The 25,968-nt window shown below is 33.3% G+C and overlaps 2 protein-coding genes across 5 annotated transcripts in view; one reads left to right on the forward strand and one right to left on the reverse strand.

Annotated features, from left to right (window-relative positions):
• The window catches only part of LOC145266393 (tRNA methyltransferase 10 homolog A-like), a 144,814-nt gene that overhangs the window by 68,083 nt on the left and 50,763 nt on the right, over window positions 1-25,968 (forward strand). Inside the window, exon 1 of one of the 4 annotated variants that reach the window (XM_080122030.1) lies at window positions 23,888-24,020. The exons of 1 other annotated variant lie outside the window; for it this stretch is intronic. The gene's annotated coding sequence lies outside the window, so the exon portion shown is untranslated. Of the gene's footprint in view, window positions 1-23,887; window positions 24,021-24,239; window positions 24,386-25,968 lie in introns of those variants that run through there. 2 more of the 4 variants (XM_080122029.1, XM_080122028.1) reach the window with 2 other exon arrangements.
• On the reverse strand, window positions 14,442-25,202 carry LOC145266394 (uncharacterized). Its single transcript, XM_080122033.1, has 2 exons — window positions 23,717-25,202; window positions 14,442-16,055 (listed from the first exon to the last, which is right to left on the reverse strand). The coding sequence occupies exon 1, from the start codon at window positions 24,715-24,717 to the stop codon at window positions 23,740-23,742; it is 978 nt and encodes a 325-aa protein (XP_079978159.1). The 5' UTR covers window positions 24,718-25,202; the 3' UTR covers window positions 14,442-16,055; window positions 23,717-23,739.

The following is a 25,968-nucleotide window of genomic DNA, read 5'->3' on the forward strand; positions in this document are numbered from 1 at the left end:
TGGGGTCCTTGAAACCTAATTGATCCCATTCCCAGCTTTTTTTTTATTGCAATTTTGTTTCTGACGTCAATCTCAGCATTAGCCATATCTTTAAAGACTGAAAATAATCACTTATTTATTTCTTGTTTAAAAAGAAAAGCAAACTTATAGTGTAACACAATAAAATTCAAATTAAAACATTTATTTTTTATACACGTATATTCAAAACAGTAAAAAAAAAAATAAAAAAATAAATAACATTTAAGCAACAATGATAAAGAATAGTTTTGGAAAAATGTTTAATGTTGCTTGAAGGCAAAGTTTTGTGTGTGTGTGTGTGTGTGTGTGTGTGTGTGTGTGTGTGTGTGTGTGTGTTTCTTTTTTATCAAGCTGTTGCTTAATAAATTTTAACAGTTCCAAGTTTTTTATTTCTGAAAAAGGAAAAGGAATTCCAATTTTTTTGTTGTTGATTTGCTGCAGTGTTCGATTTTATATATTTTGTTAAAAAAAAAAAGTCAATTACGTTCTCATTTACTTGCATCTGGACGTGGAGAGAGTTAGCACCTGTCGTTTTTTTTTTTCTTTTTTCTTTTTTGAGGGGAGGAGGTTCAGCCCCCCCCCGCCCCCAAAAGAAAATAAAAGGCACTTTCCACATAAATAAAAATTGCTTTAACGTCTAGAACGATTTCTCTTTCATTGATAGAGGGCAGATAAGATGAAGGGGTCTCGGACATTAAATATATTTAAGAATATTTTACAACAAGGCAAAGGCGGTGCCCCTCTCCTACTAACGGAGGGAGAGGGCACCCGCCCTTGCCTTTTCGTAAAATATTTTTAAATATATTTTAATTCATGCAGATTTCGTATTTATTCTTACAGAGACAATTCTCTATTGAATATTATATATATATATATCGCCCCCACAACAGCAGAGTTAATATCTTTAAGAGCATATCTGAGAAAATTGACCACATCCTGTCTGCTCATCCTTCAGCTAACATTCACATCTGTGGTGACTTCAATGTCCACAATGTGGAATGGCTGACCCATTCGAACAAGATGATGGGGGGGGGGTTCTGTCATGACTTCTCCATTGCCTATGACCTCACTCAGATTGTTTACGAACCCACCCATGTGCCTGATACCACCGGTCAGTATGCAAGCTTTCTAGACCTTTTTCTCACAACTTCCCCTGAACTATGTTCATGTTATTTTCTATCCCCTCTGGGATCTTCCAACCACTCGGCTGTATCAGTTAAGATAAAAATGAAATGCAACAAGTCTTCAGGCGTACCTCTCCACTGTACAGTATATCGATACTCTATGGCTGACTGGGATAGCTTCCGTACATTTATAGCTGATCTACCTCTGCATTCCATGTTTAAAAAGGATGTGTCCTCTATAGTATCAGACCTGACTGAATAGTTAATTGTAGGTATAGACCGATTCATATCATCCAAAAATTCCAACAAAAACCTAACAGCCAGCCATGGTTCTCCCCTGAATGTGCTGCTGCCATCGCACACAGAAATAATTTTTTCCATAGCTACCAACGTAATAGATGTACTGAGACTAAAGCTACTTTCAGGACCGCCAGCAACCATTGTAAAAGAGTAATAAAAAATGCGAGAGAGCTATATGCTCAATCCGTCAAATTCAAAGTAGCTGAGCAGGGGCTTGGTTCCCACCAGTTTTGGCAAATAGCAAACAAGATCCTGAACAGAAACGTGCATTCTATCCCAACCATCATCAATGGACCTGAGGTCATCTCGTCAGCATCAGACAAAGCCAAACTATTTGCAAAGAACTTTGCAGCTAATTCTACCCTGTCCTTGTTTTATCATTATTTCTATGGCAAGTGCTTGTCTGAGTTCCAATCTCTGGTCCCCCCTCGCCAATCTTTCACGAAAAACACCCGTCTAGCTGAAACCACTGTCAGTAATTTTTTTCACTCTTCATCTGTGCTTAAATCAAAACATATCTGTACCAAAACCGGATAAGATCATACTCATGGGAGATTTTAACGCCAGGGTAGGACAGGATTATATCACTTAGCCCAGAGCACTAGGGAAGTATTGATGTGGGAAAGTCAACTACAAATGGGGAGCTCCTCCTTTCACTTTGCACTGAGCATCAGCTTTGCATCACCAACACCTTCTTTAAACACAAGCCTGTTCACAGGAACTCCTGGATGCACCCTAGAAGTAAACATTGGCACCTCATTGACTTCATCATCACTCGTCAACGTGACCTCCCAGATATCCTGGACACGAGAGCAATGAGGAGAGCAAACTGTAACACTGACCATATTATGATCCGGACACAAGCGAGATTCAAACTGAGATGCAAAATAAAGATAAAGAACCACCCCCTAAGAAGCTGGATGTCAACGGTTTGAAACGTCAAAATGTAAGAGAAGAGCTGGTGAATGCTCTCAGTGAGAGACTTGCTGAACCAACCGGAGATGTAAACTCAGATTGGCTGCTCTTCAAAGAAACTGTTTATGAAACATCCAAAGAGTGCCTCGGTCATGAGGACTGGTTCGATGAGAACTGTGAAGAAATCAAGCAACTCATCAACCAGAGAAACGCTGCAAGAGGTTCAATGTTGTTCAGGAACACTAGATCCATCAAAGCAAAGTAAGCTAAGGCAAACAGCAAGCTCCAGAGCAGATGTAGGAAACTTAAGAACAGTTGGTGGATGGCTAAGGCTGCTGAACTACAGCTTCTGGCTGACACCAATGACATGAAGGGTTTCTATGGGAGTATGAGAGCAGTCTGGGGCCCAAATGTGAGCCATCACGATCAACTACTTGCAAGTGACAATTCCACTCTCCTTACTGACAAATGCGAGCTTCTAAAACGATGGACTGAGCATTTCAAAACATTGCTAAATGAGACGCCAGACATTGATGAACGAGCAATAATCAACCTGGAGCAGTTTCCGACACAGCACTGGATGGACAGATGCCCTGACTCAGATGAAGTCTGCAAAGCAGTGCTGATGTTACAGGATGGCAAATCAGCTAGGTCTGATGTCATATACCCTGAGATCATCAAGCGAGGAGGACAAAAACTACTTAGCACTCTCTGCACAATCATACAGAATGCCTGGACCACTGCAACTGTCCCTCAAGATTGGAAAGACGCACAGCTAGTGACCATATTCAAAAAGGGAGATCGCAGGCTGTGCGGTAACTACAGGGGTATATCACTGCTCTCAGTCCCTGGGAAAGTGTTCGCTTGTGTTCTCCTGAACAGGCTTACAGCGCATGCTGAAACCTTGCTACCTGAGGCACAAAGTGGATTCCGTTCAAACAGGCACAGCGGATATGATCTTCTCACAGTGGATTGAAGCACTCTTTGGGAAGTCTTGCTGAAGCTTGGTTTTCCTGCACACTTCACCAGCCTTGTCAGAGACCTTCATTCAGGCATGAAAGCCACAGTTAAGCTGAAGGGCGAGCTCTCTGATCCGTTCGACATGCAGAATGGTGTCAGACTGGGCTGCGTACTCGCTCCAACCCTCTTCTCACTCTACCTGTCAGTTGTGCTTCGACATGCCTTTAGAAATTGTGGTAAGGGTGTTTTTATACGATCTAGGCCAGGAGCAGACCTTTTCAATGTCAATGCATACACATCCGCAAACAGAACAACAAAGATACTCATACGGGAGCTCATGTTTGCTGATGACACCGCATTTGTAGTGCATAGTCACGAGAATGCTCAGAACATAATAACTCGCTTCGCAGGATCAGCCAAGGCCTTCGGATTGAAGATTAACATCAAGAAAACCGAAATGATGTACCAACAATCCCCTGGATCACCAGCAACAAGCCAGCCAATTAAGATTCAAGACCAGGAGCTTTACAATGTCAGCAAATTCAAATACCTAGGGACCACAGTCATGAACAACAACAAAATGGACGAGGAGATTTCTACAAGAATGGCTAACGCCTCCATATCCTATACAAAACTCAAACAGAAGGTCTGGCAAAATAAAGACCTGACTTTCAGAACTAAATGTTTGGTGTACCGCGCCATCGTCCTCTCGTCAATTTTATACGGTGCAGAAACTTGGCCAGTGTACAAACTGGTAGCCCGCAAGCTCAACACCTATATGATGAGACACCTCCAGCAGATTTTAAATGTCAAGTGGTATGACTTTGTCAGCAACAGGGAGATCCTATCACAAGCCAACCTCCCAAGCATGTATGACCTGCTCATCCAGAAAAACCTGAGATGGGCCGGGCATGTAAATAGAATAGAGAACTCCCGACTACCAAAACAGATACTGTTTCCACAATTGGAGGATGGGGTACGAGGCACAGGCAGACCTAAGCTCAGGTTTCGTGACACCGTCAAACGAAATCTAAAGAACAGGTTGATCCCTACTGGAAGCTGGCAGACCCTCAGTCGCGACCGTGACAAGTGGAGAATGATGGTCCACAGGAAGTCGTCTTCGGACACGAAGGACAGCACATGATGATGATGATATATATATATATCATATATATATATATATATATATATATATATATATATATATATATATATATATATATATATATCAAAAGTTTAAAAAAATATAACTTGGGTGCCATCAACTAAAATTGAAACCAAAACATTTAGTGCTTCAGCTGTGTTCCCTACTGTTGGAGCTATTGACAGAATATAAGAAAGATGCAAAATTACACCACTTCAAGCTATGAATGAATTTGCGCATGCGTGCAACTAATAGGAATATGTCGGAAAGTCGAAATGAACATTTTGCATTTCAATTTGCTGACATATTTTTGTACACGTTATTCATTCATCCAAACAAAGATTTTATTCATTATAAACCGTCCTTGGTGTATGATTACTATTTCCTGTTAATTTCAGTGTTTTGTGACCAGTAGTTTAAGAGTTTATCGGTTAAATATTTTCACACAAACACACACATATACATACATACATACATACATACATACATACATACATCTACTGTTTAATTTATATAGAAAAATGTAAATGATGAGTCCATCTACAAACTCAACTGAACATGACTTTTGCAAGTTTCAAACAATTGTTAAAACTTTTTAACAATTTCCAACAGAACATGAAAAAGGGGGAAAAAAAGAAAAGGAAAGGCAAAAAACAAATATATAACAAATAAATGTTACCAAAGACAAGATAAGTTGCTCGTTTACCTACCTGAATATGTTTTGTGTATTTGTTTTACATTATTTTACAGCATTTTTAATGAAATAGAAAAGTACAGTCAAGTCTGTTAGAATGAAAAAAATAATAACTGCTATCAGACCGTCTCGTGGAGCCTCGATAATTGCTCACAAATTGAAAATTAAACAAAAATACTGATAATAAAAGTATACAGTTCGGTTGATACCATTTATTAGCTATGTTTTTGGTTAATTTTGGCTAAGTAATAGCGACGATAACAAATTTGAAGATAAATGTTACAATTAGTATCCACACTAAGTTTTATCTATTTTCTTTTTTGCACAAAATGTGTTGATTTTTCAGTTAATGTCGAGTTTGAAAGTGAAAACAGTTTCTTCAAAATTTCAAATAAAATTAGTGTATACTTGATAATATATACAGATGTTACGTACATTATTTGTTTTTTTGTTTTTTTGTTTTTTTTGCAAATAAATTAGATTCTTAACATACGATGGAGATTTGATTATCCTTGGGATCATTATATTGGCTCAATGGATGGCACTCTAAAAATGGACGCTAACAATGAACCTTAATAGAATACCGTCTTTGTAAATCTTAGGAAGGCTGTATAATTGTGGTAGCTTACTAGTGTACATGGTATTAAGTCTTTGTTTTTACTGAAAATCTGTGACAAATTCCTCTGTTTTCAAATTCTTTTTTACTTTATAGTAACCATCAGATCCTATTAGATCAGCCAATGTCTTGAAATATTCCGCTCTATCTATTAAGATTGTAGCACTGTCTTTATTTGCTGGTAGTAATATATATATATATATATATATATATATATATATATATATATATATATATATATATATATATATATATATATATATAACATAAAAATATAACACGGAAATTACATAATTTATTTCAACCTTATGGTATTTTCAAGCATCTAAACTAGACAATTACATTTTTGATACTGAAATAAAGAAAGAAAAAGAATCGGGCCTCGACTGTCAAAAAACCAGAGGGGGTGGTAGTAGCAATCCACTTAATACATTTTATAGAGAGGGTACACATTGAGCTCTCATATCCGGATTTCCTCCTGGAATTATTCCATTATAACACTATAACACTATATATATATATATATATATATATATATATATATATATATATATATATATATATATATATATATATAAAGCTGAATGTGTGTGTGTGTGTGTGTGTGTGTGTGTGTGTGTGTGGTCAAGAATTTGCGTTTGGATTTAAGCACAGATGGAGATTGGGGAAAATCGTATTGCATGGTTTAGCTAGTCGAGTGTTTTATGGCTCTAAATTTATACCTCTAGCTGACAGGAAGTTATTTGCTTGTGTGTTAATTGCTGATTATTTAAGAGCATTACTTCCTTCCAGGAGTGTCTTTGAGAAAATTCTGGTGACGGTTATACTTCTAGAGAAACTTCTTACTTGTTACTTATGCTAGAGTTCATCCGAACAGGTTTATAGCCTATAGTTTATAGTCTTGTGTTATTTGGAAAAATCTGGAACAAAATATTGAGGCAATTGCTAAGGTTGCTGCAAAGAAGGTGGGCTGTATTTATTTGCTTCCCCACCAAGCAAATTAGGCACAAGGCCGTTTTTTTTTAATGTGGAGAGAGGGTGGGGGAGAGGGAAGAGAAAAGGGACCAGCTCCCGAGAGGTGGGAAATGGGAGCTGGATAGTGAGAGTCTGCAGGTATATATAGGGTTGCCCCTACATGGACAAAAATATTGCCACAAGGGCAATGGTCTTTGATTGCAGCATCTGCCGGAACAGATACTACACTTTGAGATATTAAATTTTTTATTCACAGGAAAAAAATACAATTGGAAAAATGAACAAAATATTTAGGCACAAGGCCAACTCAAAAAGAAGGGGGGGATGGTGAGGTTGGTTGATCCATCTCGTCTCTATTGGCAATTTTAAAAGATTTCTCTTTCGGCCAGCATCTTTTATCATGGTTACCCTTTTAAATTTGTATTTATGTGTGTGTGGTGGGAGGGGACGGTTGTTCCTACTTAAACCCAATTTTTAAAACATTTTTTATTTATATAAAAAAATACAAAAAAGATAACAATATTAATAAAATTTCATTTGTGTCAAGGGACACATAGAAAAAAAAATACTACACTTTGATCTTGTCCGAAGGCCACAAAGTTCCTCCCTGTGGGGGAGGTGGGCTCTCTCTACCGTGCCAAAAGGCTACTCACACCTACGAGGCAACAGTTCGCCCATGCATTGAGTATTGTTGCCACATCTGGGCCAGTGCATCTGCCCCTAGTCTTTTGCTCCAAACAGAGTTCAAATAGGAGTCGCCAACCTAATAGGTTCTGAACTATCAACTAAACTCCAACCTCTGTCCCATCACCGAAACGTGGCATCCTTGTGCTTGTTTTACAAGTATTTCAATGGCAAGTGCTCTGATGAACTCTGAGCACTAGTACACCCTCAACAACAATATCCCTGACAAACCTGACAAGCAGCAAAATCCCACCCCCACATTGTAGAGATCCCTAGATGCCATAAGGCCTTCTACTAGAATAGCTTTTTTCCTTAGACTGCTGCACCTGCTTCCCTGACCGCACTGACATGCAGAAATTCAAGTGTAATGTAAACAAACATCTTGCTGCCATCCATCCCATGCTTCTGTTTAGTCTCGAAAGACAAAGGATACCCCTGATGGGGCAGTTGCGTGTGTAATTGTGAGGCAAGGGTTGCGCAATACCTATCCACACCTCTCCTGAATCGACACTGTTTGGGTCCAGTGGCAAGGAGAAGACCAGGACGACTGGAAACAATGTCGAAATAAGCGGAGAGCACATACAGCACCTGAAAGTCTCAAAATGGTCACTCATTTTTTACTGACCAGGTTCAATGTTGCTTAACTTCGCTGATCCAGCGGGAACCGGTGTGTCAACGTGATTATGCCGTATTCATCTTACTGCTGAATTCCATAAATAGTATCCCTGCAAATCTGGTCCCAAATAATGGCCCCATCACGAATAAGTGGCCGTGTGTCTTGTTTGGGATGAAACGTCAACATTAAAAAAAAAAAAAAACTTAAAAAGAAAAAAAAAGAAATTTAACTCTTGACAGAGTTGGGAGTCGCGATTTACCAATATGTCACAACCTTTACACCAGACCCCACTCTAATCTGCACTACTACTCGTGGTGTCAGAAAAATTTCAACAACTTCTGATTCATCAAATTACCACACGAAATGCGAACTACGCCTTTTCTTTTATTCAATAAAACCCGACACATGTAAACCAACTTGACCCGCATAACATCTTTGAACATGTGTCCGGTTTTAAAATAAAGACACCATGTGATTGTCTTGAAATCTAATATATAAAAGACTATATGTCTGTCTGTCTGTCTCCATATTTCAAACTCTATCTACTCCCAAACTAAAAGTTGCAGAGCAGCGCTAGGGGCCTCAAAGGATTGGAATTTTTATTGACCGTTCTTTTATACGTCTTTAGCTGGTTAAAACAGTTTTAAGGGACTAAAAAAGGGTTGAAATTGAAAAAATCGTTATACATTTTGTACATTCATCTTAATTAATTTTTAATCAGTTCATATCCATATTACATTGATAAAGTGGTAACGTCACCAGCTTTGAATGCTACAGTTTTGTTTTTGGTTTCGATTCTAGCTGTTGATACCCAAATACATTTTTGTTTACTTTTGAAATCACAACTCTATAATAATCTTTATACATATAAAAGGCAAAACAGCTGCGAACGTTTTTGTATGTCCAAAAAAGGCTTTTTTGCCGGGCTTCTTGACAACGTCACTATTTTGGAGAACTTTCCTTATACTCCCTAGATTGTAGTAACTCCAGTTCATGAACGAACGTCATCTTTATCTTTATTTTGATCGACTTTTAAAAAAAATTCCCACTGTCTTGTCCTTTCATGTGTTTGTCTTTTTCATATAAATAAAGCGAAACTAATCAAACCAAAGTCAATCGCTGGCCTACCTGGCCGGGACGTCCAGAAAGACTATCGGCTTTGATCAATGTGGGGGAAACCTTTCATATCAGACAAGTGCTATTCATTTAGACTCTGTCAGAGCTCCCCTTTTTAGGGGGAGCTGGTTTTCCCCAACATCGTGAGGAAACAAATATGGCAACTGGCCTACAGCCAGAGTCGTGGGGAAACAGAAAGCTGAAAGCTTAACTAGCCTACAGCCAGATTTAAGTGCATGATTCTTATCTGCTATGGCGTTAAGGTTGACATCGCTAAATTTGAACGCTTTTCACTCACTTCCTGTTGCATCATAGCATAGCGTTAAGATGTCATGCTTTCTTTCACTTTCTTTTCCGCCTGGCTGTCACGGGTTCGAGCCTGCCTACCTACTAACACTTTTTTTTTTTAACACACACAAAAACACTCAGGCAACGCCGGGCACCCCCGCTAGTATATATACGAAATCTGGACAAATTAAAATATCATATTTAAGCGTATTTTATGACCTGGCAAATATATTACAAATTCAAAGTTTTATATAGCCTAACAAATACACCATTGTGATGATGACGTATTCGATATCGAAGCAGCCAAAAATATATTGGGGATTTTTTTAGATCAACATCGGTTAAAATTTCAGATTTGGTGGCCATCACAGAATGAAGACTTTTGGTGCTTCTACACTATTGGGACGAGATTTTGTAGTCGATAAATGGACTTTTCAGATAAAAAAAAAATGGTTTCAACTGATTTTTTTGTCGATTCTAATGTTACATTGATAACTTCCAAATTATGCTGTCAGAATTACCTAAATATTACTGAATTATTAAAGAAAAACAACTTTAATTGTGATAGCAGGTGAAAAATTGCTGCAGCCTTGTTTAAATCGAAACGGAAAATTACCTCCCTTTTGAACTCTCCTGTGCCTTATGATCGTTTTCATCAAATTCTATTTTTTATTTTTTTTTAATAAATAATTTTCTACCTTATCAATTTCCGTAATCATCTTAAAAATATGAGGAATTCTTAGATATCATTGTTTTCATGTGAAATTCAGTATTACGAGTTTTTATATTTCGTCCCAATAGTGTAGAAGCGCCAGACTTTCTCTTTAAAAAAATAGAAAAAAAGAAAATTTCTTGCAAATCAAACGACTTTTGCATAAAAAGTTTCTTGACATTAGTATAAAATTACCGCAGGATTGCTTTACTGTGAGCTACAACATCGTCCAGGGTCCTCTTCAAATTTAATTGCAACTTTCATAATATTTTTCATCATTCAACTAATGTTCTATCCATTAATTCTTATTCTTGGGTGGCTTTTAGCCTTACTAATTGATGACTCATTAGTAAAAAATATGATCGAATGTAATAGAAATATGAATAGAAATATGAATAGAAAAAACGTGAATAGAATTGTGAAATATAGGGACCTCCAATGCGCACCACAGATTCACCCCCCCCATATGTAATACGATGGAACTGTAATTTAATTTGATATTATCATCATAACCTTTGTACCATTTGAAAGAAGACTAAAATAAACTAGTAATCTATACTGTTAATAAAATTCTAAATATTTATTTATTTATGTGTGTGTGTGTGTGTGTGTGTGTGTGTGTGTACACCAATAAAACTTTCGAACGGATGCACCGAATCGAAAACATTTTTTTTTCCCCTGAAAGGTGTGAATCCCTAGATTGTGCTTATCTATACATGGTTTGTAGCGAACAACGCTGAGTCACACAAAAAGCCCGAAATAAGGGTTTTCCGGCCGTTTCCTGTAATTGTCAAAAAAAGTTACCTGCCCATGTCAACGGAATTTAGCACTGTCTGTATACAGTCGCGGTAACATCTTTCATCATACAGACCGAACTTGTGGTGCAATGGATAAAGCATCTGACTACGGATCAGAAGATTCTAGTTTCGAATCCTGGCAATTTCGTATTAATTTTAACCATCATTTTATTCAACGTTTACTCATTATCCTTACTCTTAGTTAGGGTATTTTTTTCAGTGATTTTGTTTCTGCATATGAGAATTTCCCATACTCCGAGTTCACAGGGTTATCGTTGATGGTAAAATGATGTTGAGTGTACTTGATGTTGAGTGTATTCAATTTTGTGTTTGACTCAGTGTTGTGTGTGCCGACGTGACACAGCTGCTAGTATTTAAAAATTCTTTTACAGCATACAAAAATAATAAAAATGCAAGATTAAAATCGTGTTTACATTAAAACAACGTTCCTATGTAGTGATCATTTTGAAAGCATAAACATACCCCCGTGTTTAAAAAAAAAAAATCTAGCAAAAATCAACCAAAGGTCAGATTTTCATGAAATTTTGGTTAAATATGAGAGGAAATATTTTATTTGGTAGTATTCCTTTCCACCAACAATATTGATTTCATGTCCAATCTTATTTAAAACTTCAAGTAAAATAAATAACGGGTTTATATATATATATATATATATATATATATATATATATATATATATATTTATAAAGAAGTGAACCATCGCGTAAATTCAATCGACTAAAATGAGATGGAAAACGGGGTGAGGAAAAGGAAAAAAAAAAAAAAAAAAAAAAAAAAAAAAAATGGGGCAAGCTCTTACTCCATACCACTACCAAATATTCTAAAAAAATAATAATTTTCAGACTTATGACCCTTGAAAAGTTAGTCTGAACGAAAAGCGCTTCAGGTTTATTTTAACGATCTTGTTTTTAATCGATTTATTTATTTTATTGAATTGTACATTTGTTACATGTAACTTGCCCCATTTTTTTTTTTTTTCCTTTTCCTCACTCCGTTTTCCATCTTATTTTAGTCGATTGAATTTACGCGATGGTTCACTTCTTTATAATTATTCTAAAATTTTGCCAATCGAATAAAATATACATATATATATATATATATATATATATATATATATATATATATATTTATTTTTAATCTAAACTCTTCAGCTGTATACAATGTCGCAAATTTTATCAACTTAAATTTATTTTGTTTATATTTTGTAACATGAAATATAAGGGGGGGGAGTACCCTCAGATATTTTAAGAAAACTTATAAGTTAAAAGCAGTTAATTTAAAAATGAATAAGTATCGAAAATTTCATGAAAATCTAACTATTAGTGGATTTGGGGTATTTTTTAAAATACATGTATATTTACACATTCAAAACGATCACTACATAGGAACATTGCTTTAAGGTGTCGATAATATAATCACGATTTTAATCTTGCATTTTTATTATTTTTGTATGCTGAAAAAATTTTTAAAAAATCACTAGTTTATTTGAAGCTTCTTTTAAATAATACAAAAGTTATGATGATGACATTAAGTTAAATTACAGTTATAGTGTGTAACATATGGGGGAGGGGTTAAATATGTTCGATGTCCCCTATAGTGTTATTATCGGTTACTTGGCTTACAGAATTAGTGACTTAACTCGGTAAACGCCACTCCGCTACGCTGTTAATGCTTTTGTCTTTCAAAATGCCTTGCTTTTCTTACACAAAAATATGCTAAAAACAAAAAAGAAGAGAAAAAAAAAGAAACTGATACTTTAAGCTACACAATAAAAAAAACTCGTATGAGTATCTTTCACAGTTCAGATTCTTTAGTCTCTTGAAAGTCGCAAAACTTTAACAGCGTTTTCTCCATTTTTTGCTTGTGGCGCTTACCTAGTTATGACATTCAACACCTCATATGTGAAATGTCTTGAAAAGGACTTGAAAATCGTATCCTTTCTGTCCAGTAAAAATTTGTGTTAGAATATTCAAAATAAAATCGAAATAAATACTATTAAAATACTTTTAAAATATTAATTAAAATACTATTAAAATATTTTTAAAATATTAAAAAATAAAATCGAAATAAATACTATTAAAATACTTTTACAATATTAATTAAGATACTATTAAAATATTTTTTAAATATTAAAAAATAAAATCGAAATAAATACATTCTTCTAAAATTGCATCATATTATTTCCGGTATTGTTGATAGAGTTATGTTCCTTTATCATGAAACTATGCGATGTTATTCATATACTTTACGAATGTAGCTGAAATGAAATTTGAAATCCAAATAAATACTATTAAAATATTTTTTAAATTTTATTAGATTTTTGGTTTTATTATATTATTTATATATCAAACTATGTTTTTAAAACTTGAATTCGATTCGTTGTTGCCATGAAAAACAAGAAAAACGCTGTTAATGGTTTTGTCTTTCAAAACACTTTGCTTTTCTTATACAAAAATATGCTTAAAAAAAAAAAGAGAGAGAGAGAGAGAGAGAGAAGAAAGAGGAGCTGCTGCTGCTTTAAGCTACACAATAAAGAAAATCTCACATGAATATCTTTCATGGTTCAAATTCTATGGCATTTTGAAAGTTGCTGACCTTTAACAGCATTTTTTTGTTTGTGGCGCTTACCAAGTTATAACATTCAGCGCCTCGTATTTTAGAGGGGGGGGGAGGAATCTGTTGCTTGCGTAGGAGGTCCTTAGTGTAATAAAATGAAAATAGTTATTGGATAAAAGAGAAAAGTTATTGGATAGAGCTTGTCCAAAATTCTCCTTATATTAAGAAAAAAAAAAAAATTATGTGATGTACGTACCATAACGGAAAGAAAATATTGTACATCAAAAATTCACATAAATTTCCGTAGTTTGGTGAAAACTAGATTATTAAATGGACTAATCGAAATATTAAATTTCAAGTTGAACAAATTGTATCTATGTAATTGTCGTGGCGCAAATAGTTAACATATTTAAAAATTACAAAAAAAGAAAAAAAAAAAAAACGATAAAGTAGAAAAATAATTAATAATGCAAAAAAGAAATTTGTGAAACGAAACGAAATCACTAGATCATGCTTACTAAAAAAAAAAAAAAAAAAAAAAAAAAAAAATGACAGGGGAAATAATTAAGTTTTGTTGCTTATGTCACATGACAAACATAATTCAAAATGTCGGACAAATTTCATTCTTCATCTAAACTTTATCGAAAAGTTTTTCATTAATAATTATTTTTCTACCTTATTGTTTTCCAAAATTTTTGGATATGTTACTATTTGCGACATGACAATTTGAGGTACTATTTGTTTTACTTGAAATTCAATATTTTGAATTTCATTTGTTCAATATAGAAGTGTTGCAGAGGACAGGAGGCAGTATGGAGTTGCACCAATCGACCATACAACTACAAGGTAGACAAAGAGGCAAAAAGATAACGGCAATAGCAAAAGAAAAAGAAGAAACACTGATGTTCGTTTAAATATGATGGATATCATGTTTTATTCACAAAGTAAAAAAAGAAAGTGATAAATTTGTAGGGTTTGGAGATCGTGATCAGTCTGAGTGTGGTAACCAGATGATAGTGGGTACTGGAACAGGTAACCAGACGACAGCAGGTACTGGTACAGAACTGCCGGACGTCAGTAGCACCAGTAGTTTTATTTTTTTAATAAGAAAATCAAAATTTGTAACAAAACCCATAGCGACAATATCGCATGACCACCTTGAAAACAAGGGAAATAACTCCAAATTATTCAAACTAGTGAGATTTTAGAAAATCATTTAAATACTTAAATTCATTTAAAAATGAATTCTTGTGTAAAATTGCCAAATTTTTTATACAGAATCGTTGATGTCATCATTTTGTGCATAAATTTAATGGATGATGAAAGCTGCTTAATTGAATAATGGAAGTAAATTAGGCCTCAGTACATTATTTGAAAACTGGGTGCAAAAATCAAGTTTCATCCACTGTCAAAAAACATCCTTTAAAAGTTAAAAATTTTAGGTTGCAATTGAATTTGGTATTTTAAAATTGCCAACAATCATTTTTATATTAAATTAAAATATTTTTTTTAAAAATTGGAAACCACTACTCAAAATTCTATGTTTAAAAGTTTACATCGAGGAATATATATATATATGTGTGTGTGTGTGTGTGTGTGTGTGTGTAGGCCTATACCTTGAGTTCCTTCAGCTATAATCAAAGCTAAAATCTGAAGAATTCTTGGTAAAATTATTTATTACAAAATAATGGGAGGTCATAACAAACAACAATCACTTGGAAGAAAAAAAATGTAAGCGTGACACTAAAAAAAAAAACAAAAAAAAAAACACACACATGCTATCGTATTGATATTATATAAATAGTTTGAATAAATTGACCAACTTAGATATGTCAGGGTGTGATCATTTTTGAATGCCACAGTTAAAGGACGGTTAGAATCATTAAAAGATCTCTTGGTTGGAGTGTATGAGAATGGGTGAATGTCTGGCATCCGGTAGAAAAAAACAAACAAAAAAAAAAAAAAACTCAACCACCTTTAACAATTGAGTAAATGATGTGATCTGTGGTTAAAACAGAATGCGAAAAAAATAAAATAAATAAAAATTATTATAGGCAGTAAAAATGGTTTGGTAATTTTGTAGTTTTTTTTTTTTTACAAGGGAGTCACCATTTATCAAGGCCCGAAGGCCACTCGAGGACAAGGGTTAATGAATGTGTGGTTCTGGTGTAGTTATCGTTAATAGTGTAAATTGGGTAGATTTTGGATTATTTACGGGGACGGCTCAACAAGAACTTGTTTACATTGGATTTGAAGGCTACCATATTGTAATCGGCCAGAAAGCAGGTCAATGGAACAGTGTTTCACAGGCAGGCAGTTCTAGGAAAGGAGCTTTGTTTATGGAATCTGTGTTTAGATTTAGGCACAAAAAGAGTGAGGAAATTGTTGATAGATGTTGTAGGTAGCCGAGTTTTTTTTTTGTGAAAGTTTGGCAAGGAGGGACCATAGTTTTTCACTTAAGATGGCGGACCACTGTGACGTCAATCGTCTGCTATTGTAAAGGGTTATATTTCGGATCCCTGTATATATAAAAAAAAAAAATTTATTTAGATTTTCATAATAAAATTGAAGAATAAAAATTTAAAAAATATACATTTTCTCTGCAAAGTCACTAAATGATGGTGTGAGTTTATTGTGAGAAAAAAAAAATCTGTGTAGGTATTAAAAGTTTTGTTTTTGCTAAATACTAGCAGGGCGCCCAGCATTGCCCGGTTGTAAAATATGCTTAAATATATTTTGATAAATGCAGATTTCATATTTATTATTATATTATATTGCCCCCAATATATAGTAATGATTTAAAAAGTTTAAAAAAAAAAAAAAAATGACTCGTGTGCCACCACCAAGAATCAAAACCAAAACATTTAGCTTACGATTTATTTTTTCCTCTTCCCTTAAAGACTGAGCTATGAAGACATGTTTGCTGCAAGGCTAAAAATTAAAACATGAGCCAATAGTTGCTACATTATGTATGCATATTCGTAATACTGACTTTGACCTTTCATTTTTAAAAAACATTTTCATACTTTTATACCGATTTTCCAAATATAAAGTTTCATTCAAATACGTTATATATGAAGTTTCATGTCTGTAGACCAAAAACTCTAGGAGTTTGGTAGGCAAAATTTTTTAAACAAAAATATATACGTATACATAAATATATATCAAAAGAGTTCTGTGTTTACTATAAACTTTTTACGCAAATATTATACAAGTATAAATCATGTAGAATATCTGTATGAATATAATTACACATAATAGTTAACTAAACATGATCATCCCATAAGAAAACCGAAAAAACTAATAGGGAATTTATATGAATGTTAAAAAGCATATGCAAATTAGATCTTTTGCAAGTGAATGCAATTCCACAACCCATATATAAGAAAGTTGTATTTTCTTTTTAAATAGAAAATGGGGGTTTAATATGAATATCAATACACAAAAAAAAAAAAAGAAAGAAAAAAAAGAAAAAAAATTATAAGAGTATAGATTATGATATGAGGAATCTTTGTAAGTTAAAATCTATTGAGAAATACACATTTCGTATTGAGAAATACAAACATTAAATAAAGTCACCTAATATGGCGCAAATAAATAGCCATTTTGGAAAACTTGTTATTCTTTAACTAATGTTTACATATTTAAAGTTGTAATGTTACACGTGTGTTAACATTTAAACCCATCATGTTACAGACTCCGTCACAAGGAACATTAGAAAGGAAGAGAAAAGAAATTACACTCGTATTTTCAGATTTTAACAAAAGTCCTTTATTCCTATTCCTACGACCACACATGACTTCTCATATTGGCTGTGACATCACCCACATATCTAACGTGATAATTGGTCTCCGCACATTTTTTTTTTTTACATTCTTTTTCCTTGCTGTGACGTCATTTTGCACACGGTTCAGTCATTTTCATGAAGCTGCCCTACGCACGCCGGCACTTTTACAAAGAGTGTATTTCTCAATAGATTTTATCTCAAACAGATTAAGCATATAGTAATACCAGTGAATGGGGGCGGCTTTGTCTGAGCATAAAATATGCTTAAATATGATATTTTCATTTGTCCATATTTTCATATATATTATCATTGAGTTGTGATTTCCAAAGTAAAAAAATAAGTATTTGGGTGCCATCTGCTAGAATCGAAACTGGAACTTTAGTATTCAAAGCTGGTTACGTTACCACGTCTCACACATATAAACCGATTATAAAATTAAAAATTAACTAAGATAAATGTACAAAATATTTAACGATTTTTTCAATTTTTAACCATTTTTGACCCCTTAAAAACAATTTTAACCCATAAAAACAAAAACAAAAAAGAAACAGCCATAAAAAAATCCAATTATTTGAGTCCCCTAGCGCAGCTCTGTAACTGTCAGTTTCGAAGGAGATATAGTTTGAAAATATGGACACAGACAAACAGACATATACCCATAAAAAAAAAAAAAAATTGATGTCTACACAGATTTTTTTTTCTCGCAATAAACCTTTTTTTTTTTTTTTTTCTTTTTTTTTATTACATTTTCACCCCAAACAAGGCACATTGCCACTTTGGTGTAGGGTGCTACTATTAGGGGCAACAGCTACTAGGGTACTATGTAGGGAGTGAGGCAGCAAGATGTCGGTTCATGTTACACTTGAACTTCTGCGTGTCAGTACAGTTGGGGAAGCAGGGACCTGGAATGGAATTCCAAAGTCTAGTGGTTCTGGGGAAGAAACTACTTGAGTGGAAAGCTCACTTACATCTAGGGATCTCTACTGTGTGGAGGAGGGATTTAGCTGCCTGTTGGGTTTGTCGAGGGTGTTTACGTCGTGGGGGCACAAGTGTTTGCACTTCGTCAGAGCTTTCACCATTAAAATACTTGTAGAACAGGCAGAGGGATTCAACATTTCGTCGATGGGACAGAGGCTGAAGCTTAGATGACAGTTCAGGACCTATTAGGTTGGCAACTCTTTTTTTAACCTTGTCTTGGAGCGAGAGACTCTTGCCATTTAGTGATTTTTGCCATTTTCTAATAGCATCTCTTCTTATATATAAAAGTCACTTTGTGTGTGTGTGTGTGTGTGTGTGTGTGTGTGCGTTCATTCCTCATAGGTTCCGAACTAGTTGAGTCTATCTTTTGCAAATTTCACACAAAGATAATTAATATGTTAAAGTTTTTAGACATGTTTTGCACAAAAAATAATCCAACAAGTAGCGAAAATCAATAAAATCCGATCTTAAAAAAATAGTCTTTCTTTCTTATAAAGAAAACAAATTTTTACAGGGAACATTTTATGTTACGCTGGCCAAGGTAAATAAAATCTCAGCAAATCATTTCTTCTTAAAAAACAAAAAAACAACAACAACAACAACAACAACAAAAAACCTGATATAGCTCAGTGATAGAGCATTCAACTACAGATCGAATGATCCCCTATTTAAGCCCGGATTAACTCACCATTTTATTTTAATTTTTTTTTATTAATAAGTTCATAAAGATAAAAGAAGAGGTACCATTTAAAATCGCCGCAAATCATTTCTTTGTTCGCATATTTTAAAACTAAACATTAATCAGAAGTGACTTTTCCAGGGCATACATCGTCAAACTCAAATATCAGCTGATCTGATATTGGAAATGAACAGATGAAATTTGATTTACGCCATTATTATTATTTTTTTTAGAAATTAGTGCCATCAGGCAAATTATTCTCGTAATATATAACAATCAATAGAGGATTTATTCCATAATGATACATACGCAATCTTTATAAATTAAAATATCACGTTTAAATGTATTGTACTGTACGACCGGGCAACACTGGGCGTCCAGCTAGTTGTTTTTATAAATGTGTCTGAGATATTACGAAGTGTAATCCTTTAGAATAGTAGACGATTAATTGACGTCACCAATGATTGTTGTTGTTTTGTTTTGTTTTTTAAACACGTAACAATTTTGAGATAAAATCTAGGTGCTTGTTGAGATAGCGTCAAGAGATCAATTTTTCGTTTTAAGGGAAAACAATATTACATACTTAATTGTCATGTCGAAAATAGTAATATATCTAAATATTACGAAAATTCATACATACGTAAAACAACTGCTATTATGTTTTTGCTACAGGCTAAAATGTTAGTCGCCATTAAAATGTAATGTAAACAATATATTCCGAGTTATGCCCCCTCTGGATTCTTCGTCATCTACTTTAAAAAATCTAAGAAAAATGCAATTTTACTCAATTTTTCCATGAAAATTACTTTTAGCTATAAATCATTTGGGTTTCTATTACTACACATAGGTTCGAAAAACTTGTCAGAAAACAAATATATAACAAATAAATGTTATCAACGGCAAGATAAGTTACTTTTCTACCTAACTGGATAATTTTTTTAGTGTTTTTATTTAATGCAACATGTTTATTCAGCTCGAAACCGATGTATTGGAAAATTCAAAATGGCGCCCGACTGTTGAACACAGTAAGTTTGGGAAAATTAGTTAAAAATAAAAACTATACAAAATACTGTTAGAAACTAGCTCAATATGTTACCGTGATATAGGCGGACATATATTCGGTGGGTTTCTAACAGTATTTTGTATAGTTTTTTTTTTTATTATTTTGAACCCAAACTTGCCGTGTTTAACAGAGAGTCGGGCGCCATTTTGAATTTTTCAATACAACACTACGTTTTTCGAGCTGAATAAACATGTTACATTAAATAAAAACACTAAAAACATATCCAGTTAGGTAGAAAAGTAACTTATCTTGCCTGATAACATTTATTGGTACTAGTGCATGCAGTAGTGGCACTTATTGATCCGTGCTGAAATAATAATGTTATTATTTAGAAAGCCATTCTTAACATGGGAGGGGAGGGTGTTTGTTTTGTACCTAGTCTGTACTTTAACCTTACAATTTAATCAAAACATATAATAAAACTTTACTTAAACTTGAAAATACCATTAAAAAAAAATAGCGCAGATCAGATCAGTAAGTGCACTTGCACTAGCACCCATTTATTTGTTATATATTTGTTTTTTGACAACTTTTTCGTATCTATGTGTATAGTAATACAAACCCAATCATTTTCTACTCGAATTTTTAGATATATTACTATTTTCGGTATGACAAGTAATATTGATTTTGCTTAAAATGAAAAAAAAAAAAAATGATTCATCGACTATCTTAAGCATTAAGATCTCTTTATTAATTTACGGTTGGGACTAGAAGAAAAACATGTTTGAAATGCTAGAATAAACGGTTTATTTATTTTTTATTTTTTTTACAAAATGGTGTCTAACTACAAACGGAAGTAGTCTACTACGTACAAAAGGAAACGTTAAACTGAAACAAAAACACTTTCAGTAGCCCATAAACCAAAGGTGCTTCTTCGTTATTAGAGCGAAATTCTGAAGTTGATAAAAAGGGTACTTGTACAGTTTAGTCAAGACATTAAAAAAATGAAAATAACCCCAAAAGTTTAAATTGTATGTATCCGTTATAGAAAGAAGTTCTCAGAAAAAAATTTCACTCAATTTCATCATTTTTTTTTTTTTTTTTTTTTTTACAGTGGAAAAACACGTTTTTATGAGAGCGCGTTGGAGGCAGCCATCTTGGATTAAGAAAAATTTTGTTTGAATTTTAGAAATGCCAAAGGGAGATAACTCCAGTTAAAGCGCTGACACCCCTCCCCATCTTTAATACTAGCTTTTCTTCCTAAAAATCGAACATTTTGCTCGGTATCATAACAAATTGTTTGTTTTTTTTTTTCGCTGTAAAAAACAAAAAACAAAAAACTACTTAATGAAATTAAGTGAAATTTTTTTTTTCCAGAGAACTTCGTTCCACAACGGATACATACAATTTAAACTTTTTTCGATATTTTCATTTTTTAATGTCTTGACTAAACTGTACAAGTACCAAAAAAAGAAAACAATATTATATCTTTACTTCTCATGTCAATTTCAGTTAAAAGCAATGATATCTACTTAATTATCATGTCTCAATTTTCGTTAAATATTACTGCATTATTATATAAAACAATAATTTTCAAACTTTATCGAAAAAACAACAACAAAAAATCGCGTCGCCATATTTATTTTGGACATGTGACATAAAAACAAGGGGAGTAACTCATAGTTTAAAATATTTGAAAAACGTATTCGGATTTGAACTAAGATTTTCAAAGTTTTCAGAAAATAATTACCTCCCCCGTTATGAATTCTTGTTTATTTTCTTTAAATAACTTTCAATTTTGGCTAATTTTCTTTGAAAATATAATTTTATAAATAATTAATTTTCTACCTGATCGTTTTTTGTAATTTTTGAATACTTTAATAATTGCGACATGAGAATGAATTAGATATCATTGCTTTTACGAAAGACGAAGAAGCACCACAATTTTAATAATTGCAGAATTAATGTAGAGGAAACGAATGGGCATAATAACGTCAACGAGATGTTTCGTTACATTGTATTTTTTTTTTTTTTGTTCTTCGTTATTGTAGCGAAATTCAAAAATTGAATTTCAAGTGAAACTAAAATGTATCTACTGAATTGTCATGTAATAAACATATCAAAAAATTACGAAAAACGATGAGGTAGAAAATTGATTAATGAAAGCAGTTTTTGAAGACAATTTTAGCGAAAATTGAGTTTTGCAGGAGAAAAAAAAGGGGGGGATTTGAATCGTAACAATTTCTGAAAAATGAAAATCTTTGGCTAATTTAGAAAAAACTGAATTCTCGCTAATTGTCTTTGAAACCAGTTTTTATTAATCATTAATTTTCTGTGTTATCGTTTTTCGTAATTTTTGGATATTTTCATTACTGCGACATGGCAATTCAGTAGATATCACATTGGTTTCACTTGAAATTCAACGTTTCAATTTTCGAATTTCGCTATAATAACGAAGAAGAAATGATTTTATATATAAGAAACTTTGACACTTCTGATTTTAGCTATTTTTGAGGTTTGTTTTCATTTTTGGAAGAGTTTAACTCGGAGCAAGGGGAGACAACTAAAATGTATAAGTGCCGAAACTTTAAAACTGACAATATTTCAATATATTATCAGTTTGTTTCTATCGAGATAACACAAGTGTCAAAAGATAAAGATTAATATTTGTTTTGAATAAGATAAGAAGTTTAGAAATTATCTATCTATCTATATATATATATATATATATATATATATATATATATATATATATATATATATATAAACTCGGAAGAGAAATATTTTTATAAGTACGTAATTTTTTTTTTAAAATAAAGTAATTGGTACTGGTCGCGATTAGAGTTCCCTGCCGAACACCCTAAAAAAACACTGACTTCTCCCTTAGTTGCCATAGTAACTAAACGATCATAAATTTTTATCGACTTTGTTTTACTGTTTATGAATATTGAAATAAAAGACATTACTACACATTTATTAATAATATTTCACTTTTAATCACTTTTATCGACTTTTTTGTACTGTTTTACTGTTTATGTGTCACTTTTATGGACTTTTTTCTTTTTTAAATAGCATTTTCTTTTAAAATGACGACGTTTTTACTGTTTATGAATATTAAAAGAAAAATAATTAATAAACATTTATTAATAAAAAAAATGGGTGCTAGTGCACTTATGATCCGCGCTATATTTTAAATCGTATTTCTAAGCTTAATTAAAGTTTAATGTTTTTTTATTCAATTGTAAGGTTAAAACGTCGTCATTTAAAAAGAAAATGCTATTTAAAAAAGAAAAGAAAAAGTCCATAAAAGTGACACATAAACAGTAAAACGATAAAAAAAAGTCGATAAAAGTGATTAAAAGTGAGATATTATTAATAAATGTGTAGTAATGTCTTTTATTTCAATATTCATAAACAGTAAAACAAAGTCGATAAAAATTCATGACCGTTTAGTTACTATGGCAACTAAGGGAGAAGTCAGTGTTTTTTAGGGTGTTCGGCAGGGAACTCTAATCGCGACCAGTACCAAGTATTTTTATTATTCATAACAAAACTACTTTGTTTCAGTTTTCATTGTTTACGATCCTGATTTTTATATGGCTCATGACGAAAAAGTACGAAAACGTCTTTTCTTTCCTATTAAAAAAATGACAATAAAAACGTTTGCGTCCTGCCGCCCACTTCGTAAAAAGTAAGGTATTATATAATAGGATCTGGGGATTGTAAAACATACCCAAGGAATGTTTGGTAATCGTTTTAAAAGTTAATGTCGCCCAAAATGTTCAAGGGTAATGTTGTTAGGTTTCTCTCATGTGAAACTCTTGGTTGTGTCGTATTTCTTTTTAATGTCATGTTTAAATCTATGTCATTCTCCAAGTTCCAATTATTCTGTTGTTTTTGGTAATAATCTAGTTGTTCGGCGAAATACGAACGTGTTTTCTTTTTGTTATGGGTTACACCAACACCACGGACTACTTCGTCACTACGAATGTGGCTTTTTAAATAACAAGGAGACGTGTATGCATCTCGCTCTTTGGGTAAATTACTGTTCGACTTCGTCCTTGGATTACTTAGATATTTATTGTGAATTTTAAACTCTGAAGGGATAGCATTAGCTACCCGGATACTATCTCGTATGGATCGACTAATCTGGGCCTCAAACCGTAATTCACACTCAACACTCGCTGCTAAGCAGTCAAACCCGACCGTCTCTAAAAGAGAACTCCTGGGTGGCAGAGAGTCGAGTTTTAAGAGTACTGGCATTTTAGGTTTAACCGAAGCGCGGTTGTTAAACCGGGGTCCCTCGGTCAGAGGGGAATAGCCGATAATCCGCAATATCTCCATACAACCGGGTAAAACAGAAAGAATATAAGTCCTGAAAAATCCTCCGTAAGTCTTTAAGGTATGGTACTCCGTTTTCCAGGGGTAAATCCGTAGAAGTCTGCAATATTTCTCGAGGTGTTCGAAAGCCATCGACACAGCTCGGTAGTCCCATTTTGGTTGACGCGCGATGAAACCTTCGTTAAGTAAACAGTCAAAAATACCGTGGCGAAATTTTTCGTTAAACTTCAGAGTTAAAAGTTCGTCCCGAATCATTTTTTTTAAATAGATCCAATCTTTGTAGTTATTGTTATTAGTGTTATCGACGTTTTCTTTGATATTAACCGAATAATCACTTTCGGCGTTTGTTAGGTTTAAATAAATCAGTCGACATCTTTCTAGGCTTTCCATCATAGTTCCATTTGAGTCCAGAAAAATAAATACTTATAAACGTTTCGCTTTCCATTGTAAAACTTTTTTTCTAACGTGCATTTTAAAAAGAAATGGGGAGAGGAGCTGTAATTCAGCTTTTTAAAACAAATTTAGCTCGGGACTTTCCCCGGGAAGTAACTTTTGTTCGAACTCCCACAAAGCCTTCAGCAAAAAAAAAAAAAAAAAATTAAAACTTTTTGCCAATATTATTATATTACCAAATTGTTATCCTAATAACCAGTATTATTATTAATATTAAAATTATAAAACAGAGACAAATCTATTCATCTTAATAGACTGAATTCAAAATAAGTTGTTTTCTTTAAAGTAAACGCTTGACTGATAGATGTGTTGTTGTGTATCCTGCTTTAATAAATCACCCACACCGCACCTACACAATCTCCTCAAACTTTTATTCACCCCCACCCTCCCATGCCTTTCTCTCTTGTATCTCGGCGGCCTCGTTTGTTAACGCACCCTAAGTGCATATAAGTCGAATAATAATTCTCTCCCTTGATAGGAAGATAGCGGACAGAACTTTTTAAAACAAACAAAAGTAGTCGTCATACGAAAACGAAAGGAAAACATTTAAAATGTTTCATTTCAGTTGACGTGAGCGCTCCCATATTCTTAGGGAGGAGATTTTAACGGAAATTCCAGAAAATCAAAAACTCAGAATGAAATCACGATCATAAAATCTTACTAATGAATTTAGGAAAACTCGTACCCGGAAAACTGGTCCCTTATTGAATAAATATCGATTGAAAACATATTTTATGACCCTTCTTGAAGGATGTTTTTAAAAGAGACTATACCCCCCCCCACAATATTTTTTAGAAATGTTTTTACTTGTTTACTGTCGTTTTTAAAAAATAAAATCGATTTTCTAAGTGTCCGTTTTCTACTTAACTGACGAAAGTTGTTAGTGGTTTCACTTATTTTAAAGCGTTTATTCTGTTCAAAAACAAGACTACAGACCGCATAATATTTTTTACAAATATACTTATTTACTGTTGTTTTTAAAAGGGCAAAATCGATTTTTCTACCTAGCTGGCTAAGTTGTTAGTGGTTTAATTTATTTTGAAGCGTTTATTCAGTAAAAAAAAAGTCTTTATCGATTACTTTTCTCTTAATGATTGATGTAACAATTTTGAAGTAAAAATAAAAAAAATAATTAAAAATGAGTTAACACACGGCATCTCTCGCACCAAATCAGTTTAGCTTTTTATTTAT

This window comes from Euprymna scolopes, chromosome 41 (genome assembly GCF_053919585.1).
Source record: "Euprymna scolopes isolate OS-2025 chromosome 41, ASM5391958v1, whole genome shotgun sequence".
NCBI classification, from domain to species: Eukaryota; Metazoa; Mollusca; class Cephalopoda; order Sepiida; family Sepiolidae; genus Euprymna; species Euprymna scolopes.